Genomic DNA, 6,432 nt, shown 5'->3' on the forward strand with positions numbered 1-6,432 from the left:
TGGTCCTGGTTTACTTTTAACGTCATAGCATGTGCTTATCCATCAATTTTGTATCAACTATTTTTCCCAAAATATTTGTTTTTTTATATCACATACGACTTCTCCTAACGGTGATGACAAACTTTGGCAAATTGGGTTTTGGCAACTCGGTTACGGCAAACTGGGTTCTTATATTTTCGGTGAACTTGATTCGGCAAACTGGGTTTCATCATAGTGGCCATAAACTCGGGCAAACCGGATTTTGGCAAACTGGATTTCGACAAACTGGTCGGATACTTTTGGTTTCTACTAGAAAATATATTTTTTTATATGCTACAAATGATCTGAAGTTATTTAAATGTTTGTTTAATTAATAATGTAGCAGATAAGGAATGACATATATGTTACCTTATATTTTAAATTAGAAATCAGTTTACAGTAATAAGGAGACTGATGTTTCATAAAGTAAGTTTATATTAACATTTTTTTTTAACCTTTTTAATTATTTTCTTTGTTGACTAACAGTTTTTAGTACTTAACTGTTGATCAGATGAATGGCAAATGTTGCCATATATTTCTTTGTTGTAAATATTAATCTCTATTTTTTAATCAATTTAACAGTTTTAAAAATTACAAACCCATGATGAATCTTTAAAATAATTGCTCTGACTTTCCTTAGTAAATACAGAGGATGGGCATCTGAAACTTACCGGAACAGTCTGGCCATGGCAATTCAACTGGAGTATCATTTAAAGGTGGAGGTTGAACCCATTTGCCATCTGCATAAGTACAAATGACATTATATATTAGAACATATTAGTTGAACAGTCTCTATCATTAATACTTAATATCATTTGGTCATATATCATACAGGTACAGTATATATATTATCAACCCCAAAAAAAATTATGTACACATAATTATTTGTATATTATTTTGTTCCATCATGGGGTGGGAGAGCCACATATAAAGTGATTTATTTTTGCTATTAGTAATCCTGTCCACCTCCTGAAACGTTTAATTGTCTTGCTTTTTGTATTTAATAATTTAAATGAAATGAAATACCAGTCTTGCCAAAAACAATTGCAAAAAAATTATTAAAGGCTTATGATGCATACAAATGGAAGAAGACGACCATGGTAGGAAAAATAGGGCATTCAAGAACATTTAATGTTGCTTTATTAGGCTCAATTTAAAATAAATTTTTAAAAAGCCAAAAATTACAAACAACGAATAATAACAAAATTTGGTAACTTGTGCATGACAGCCTCAGAATGGTCAGTGTGTGGTACTCATGACCACAAAGGTCAGAATAAAAACCGCTGCCCCAAACCAGATTTCCATAATAATAGTAAAATTCTTATCTTAATGAATCGCTAAAAACCTACCTGAGCAGAAGTACGCCTTTTCGGGTGTACGTGAAAATTCATAGCCAGCATGGCAATAGATCCGGTAAACTTGATTACCTGACCAGGAATCATATGCAACAGCTCCATTTGCAGGGGGTGGTTGGAAAGGACATGAATAAGCTGAAAAAATATGTGGTTTGATAATAATAATAATAATTAATAATAATAATAATAATAATAATAATAATAATAATAATAATAATAATAATAATAATAATAATAATACAGGTAATAATAATAATAATAATAATACAGGTAATAATAATAATAATAATTCTTATTATAATTATCATAATCATAATCATCATTATTACCATCATTATTATTATTATTATTATTATTATTATTATTATTAGTAGTAGTATTATTATTATTATTGTTGATAATATTATTGTTATATCACCAGTTGTCATCTGTATTACTCTATATTCCAGTTGTATGTAATCATTTACAAATTTGAATTATTATGTGATCATTGTGGTCATCTTTGATCAAATAAATTGTTCTAAATGTATACTTACGCTTCACTTTCACAGAAAAATTGCAAAAGGCTGTGTTTTTTGAGGAATCCTCAACCTTGTAGGAAACTAGCAATACTTCAAATTGGTTGAACCGATAACCAGAGTATTTGTTTGATTGAAGAGTAAATTTGCCAGAATTATCTTTAAATTCTGGTTCTTTCCAGGTTACATTGATGGTGCTTTGCGAACTTTCTATTTCAATGTCAGTGGGACAGGAGACCACAGCTGGTGGCTCTCTATCTGGAAGTAAATATTATGTACGTGTTGTGTTTTAATTTTATCGATGATGATTGATTCTTTGAATACTTATTGACTTAAAAGAATAGATGTCTGACTGTTGAATTATTGAATATTTTATTTGACTGTATGGATGTTAGAAAATCTTACCAAGAAAAACAACTCCACTCATTTTTTTTATGAAGTTTCATCAAAATATAATAGTGTTTAGATCAGTGTGTAGGCCTAAAGCTACAACTGTTCATATCTATTATTACTGTATGTAATGACATCTCGTCTATTTGAAGAAGTGTATCAATTTTATAATTTATTTAAATATTGAAATTTAACAATTATTAAACATTTTAATGTTTTTAAACTTTTAAATTGAAATTTCACACTTTATAGCAATTTAGTATTGTCATCCATTTTTACTAAATTATTCGTCTGCCATTTGTTATGCTGATTTTTTACTTCTGTGTTTTGTATTCTTTGTTTTAATGTAAGACCCCAACGGAAATAAGGTCTTTTTGTGTTTCTTTATACAGTATTTGTTTTTAAAAATTTTATGAACGCACTGTCAATTGCTACGCAAATAAATTATTATTATTATTATTATTAATATTATTATTATTATTATTGTTATTGTTATTATTACTATTATTAATTATTGTTGTTGTTTTTGTTATTGTTTTTGTTATTATTGTGATGAAAAGTTAATGTTTCTCCCTTAATATAGGTGCCGCACTGGAGGAGTTTTACTGTATATATACTTTTACTGTATATATATATATATATATATATATATATATATATATATATATATATAAATAAAATATAACATTAACTTTAATTTTTAAACTCGAATGGCCAAAGCAAGCACAAACAATGGCTTATTTTTCCGAATTATTATATGCATTGTTTCTTTAAAACTTTCTAAATAAGTTAAAATCATGTGGAATTTTACTCCATACCTATTACGTTAACATTGAAATTACAATAAGCCTTATTCTTTTCAGCATCTTTAACTAGGAATTTTACAAGAGTTGTCCCAATACTAAACTCCTGGCCTGTCGTTGCTGGTATTCTTTTTTCTCTAGGAGTAAGCTTATCTCCAGAGTTATCATTAACGATTAGCGAGGGCCAAGTTACCACTGCTGTATCCTTCGATGGATCTGTATCGGCTTCAATATCCTGAGGACAATTTGTAATTACAGGTGGTTCAATATCTATAAACAAATATATATATATAAGTATGTTTCAAGCTAGGTTAGACATAAAATAGGCATCTAAAGCTTCTACCAATACCCACACTTCCAATATTTCTATCGCCATCATTGATGTTGACAGATCTCATCTCTACGTTAATGTTCAAACCATTCCCTTCATCTTAAGATCATCAATATAAATAAATGGAAATCACGGCCCTCATGATTCCCACGTGTAGTTAAAAAGGTTTTATTTCTCCTCTTTTTGATTTTATTATTTACTATATGAGGCATAATATGTTCTACCAATAGCAAAAAAAGAATATGATATAAGTCATAGTTATATTATTATGAACTTTAGGTCTCGCTCCATATAAAGACCACTTTGGGCACCCATTTAGTGCTCTGTGTTAGCTTTGGTCTTTTAAAAAATAATATGAAGGATAGGTGTTCATCCTTGGCATTTGAAGTGTTCATTAAATTCGAGGTAGTCCGTAATTACATAAATACACGTATACAGATTTAGTTTTGGCACAACTGCTTCAAGTCAATGATCTCCTGCCATAACTTTTTACAAATACTTAATCATTTAATTGAAATTTCAGAGCCGGGATTGACGTGCTTCTAGGTGTAATTCAAAGGCCTATCTCTGGGTGCGGGATAGAAAAATGACGATAGTGGAGTGAAGTGGACATGAACTCCATGTGTGTGTGGGTCTCTGGCTGGGGTAGACGAAGTTGTGGGTTGTTAGTGATGCGTTGACACAGACAGCTCTTCTTTAACCTTACAATATCCATACATCAATTCACTTTACTGTCAATATGGAAGCTAGCAACAGGCGGTTGCACCCCATTTTACCATGTTTTACTCAATAATGTTGATAATGTTGATGAGTTTCTATTACAATTTAGAGGAAAAAATCAAACCTTCACCAACCTTTGCATTCTGTAGTAATGTTTTTTGATTTTGACCACGCCTGATTGGCTTGACACACATGTGATTTTGGACCTATAAGACCATAACCATCGACGCACGAAATATTACATACTGATTTGTAAGGAAGCGTAGAATTCAAACATTCACTGGGTGTAAGTATCATATTTGCTCCACCTTGATGAAGATCTATAACAGGACATTCTAGGGCTAGCAAATAAAAAATTGACAATATGGATTAATACGAAAGTTATTCTGGATTTGAGTCTATGCTCTTGAAATAAAATATCTTAACAACCACATGGAAAACGGTTACTTCAAATTTCTGGTATCAGGTGTTTACAAACACGCCTAATAGTAAATTCTAATTTGTAGTAGTGCTCATCTTTTCACTTGTATTTTTAAATAAACTACGCTATATGTATGCTCTCGTTTTTTAACAGATTTTGAAAGTATTTATTATTTTATGTAAGAATAGGTCTCAGGTTAGAAGTTCTCGAGTTACTGAGATTAGTTTATGTGTAATAAAATATATACAAACAAATAAACGTAGAGCTTATCCTTTTCAACTATTTTTGTACACATTGATGCCATAAACTAAGACAAAAATATGTAAAACATGCAACATTAATTTCTTTTAAAAAATGGCTTACGTTCACATGTCTGTGTATTCCCGCTCCAAATACCAGAGAGCTCACAAGTCCGGATAGCATCTCCGCTTATACTGTACCCTTCCTCACAATTCACTTCACATTCCGTACTGACGGATAGTTTGCTACTGTTACATCTTAAAGTCCCAAACTCCACATTCGGCAGCGTTTTGCAAAGGATTTCTAAAATTAGTTTTTAGAAAGGTATATAAATGTAATAACAAGGGCCTGATATATATTAGCTGAGTGAAGAAAAACGAGGATAAAGAGCATTGCCCAAGAACACAAACGAATACGTAAAATATTTGTTTATGTATTTTTATTACTTTATTTAAATATTTTTAAAAGTAGACCTAAGAACATAGGTTGTTAATTGGAAGTTAGATCATTTGTTTAAACAAACAGGGAAGATCAGCATCTCTCTTTTCCGTGCAGTCTTGTATAATCTATAAACTGTACATATAATATTAACAGGTTCTATAATGTAGATCATACACTTTTGCTAAAGAGTTGGTTTAAATCATAGCATGATTGTCCAAAAAAAGAATTTCCAAGCTATAGTTAAAGTAGCAGTCTACGTGTGTGTGAATGATGGTTGGCCATCAGTCTCAGAAATAGGGTTTAAATAACCTGAACGACTAACAACTCTGATAACCCGATTTCACTGTTCTTGGGACAAAAATTCTTTTTGTGGTCTGGCTAACTACTGAAAGTTAAACTGTAGCTGAGGGGTATATGACAAAACAAACATAAATATCGATGGTGATTGTGGTAATCAATGCCGTAGCCAGAATTTTTAGACAGTGCGGGACAATATCAGGGTGGACCCACATTACACGTATTGGCAAATAATGTGGACCAATTTTCTTTAAAGTTGACCCATTTTACGCAACAATATGAAAAATATGGACCCACTTACTTAAATTTTTTTCAATAGTGGAATCATTTTATGCATAAAACTGCATAATTTGGACAAATGTTGGACATATTCTTTGTAGACCCATTAGAAAAATTGTGTGGGACTGTCCCAACAGCTGGCTACGGCATTGGTGGTAATGGTGTTACTGAAGATGGTGATTACGATGAATACAATGACTCTGATTAGTTTATGCTGTTGATTATACATGCTTACCAGAACATTGTAGAGGAGTGCCAGACCAAGAGCTGTTTGGTTGGCATGTTCTTACTGCATTTCCACTAATTGTTTTGTAGTTGGTAGCGCATTTAAATCGACACTCATCATTCAATACATTGCCACAGTTTGATGACACCTTGATGACACCTATGCTAGGTGTCAATACACTACATGTCACAACTGAAAACGGATAATATATATATATATATATATATATATATATAGTACAAATCTTGACATTCTTTAACTCCTAAACAACTGTAAAAAAATGTTTAATTCAGTTTAGAATGAAAACTACATTTTTCTATTGTATTCCTGTCTCTTATACGCATCTAGATGTGTATAAGAGACGGAGCTTATCCTTTTCAGCGATTTGTGTAC

General features: G+C 31.2%; 1 protein-coding gene across 1 annotated transcript in view; it reads right to left on the reverse strand.

Annotated features, from left to right (window-relative positions):
- Window positions 1-689: 689 nt before the first annotated feature.
- Window positions 690-6,432, reverse strand: part of LOC117111879 (sushi, von Willebrand factor type A, EGF and pentraxin domain-containing protein 1-like) — a gene marked incomplete at both ends in the record, with an annotated part of 16,736 nt that continues 10,993 nt past the window's right edge. Inside the window, 7 exons of the mRNA XM_033254896.1 lie at window positions 690-758; window positions 1,368-1,508; window positions 1,910-2,149; window positions 3,100-3,354; window positions 4,270-4,476; window positions 4,920-5,099; window positions 6,049-6,231. Of these exons, the coding sequence (XP_033110787.1) occupies window positions 690-758; window positions 1,368-1,508; window positions 1,910-2,149; window positions 3,100-3,354; window positions 4,270-4,476; window positions 4,920-5,099; window positions 6,049-6,231 (1,275 nt within the window). The remainder of the gene's footprint in view (window positions 759-1,367; window positions 1,509-1,909; window positions 2,150-3,099; window positions 3,355-4,269; window positions 4,477-4,919; window positions 5,100-6,048; window positions 6,232-6,432) is intronic.

Source organism: Anneissia japonica, unplaced genomic scaffold (assembly GCF_011630105.1).
Source record: "Anneissia japonica isolate Jap-2015-1 unplaced genomic scaffold, ASM1163010v1 scaffold1703_len21272_cov134, whole genome shotgun sequence".
NCBI classification, from domain to species: Eukaryota; Metazoa; Echinodermata; class Crinoidea; order Comatulida; family Comatulidae; genus Anneissia; species Anneissia japonica.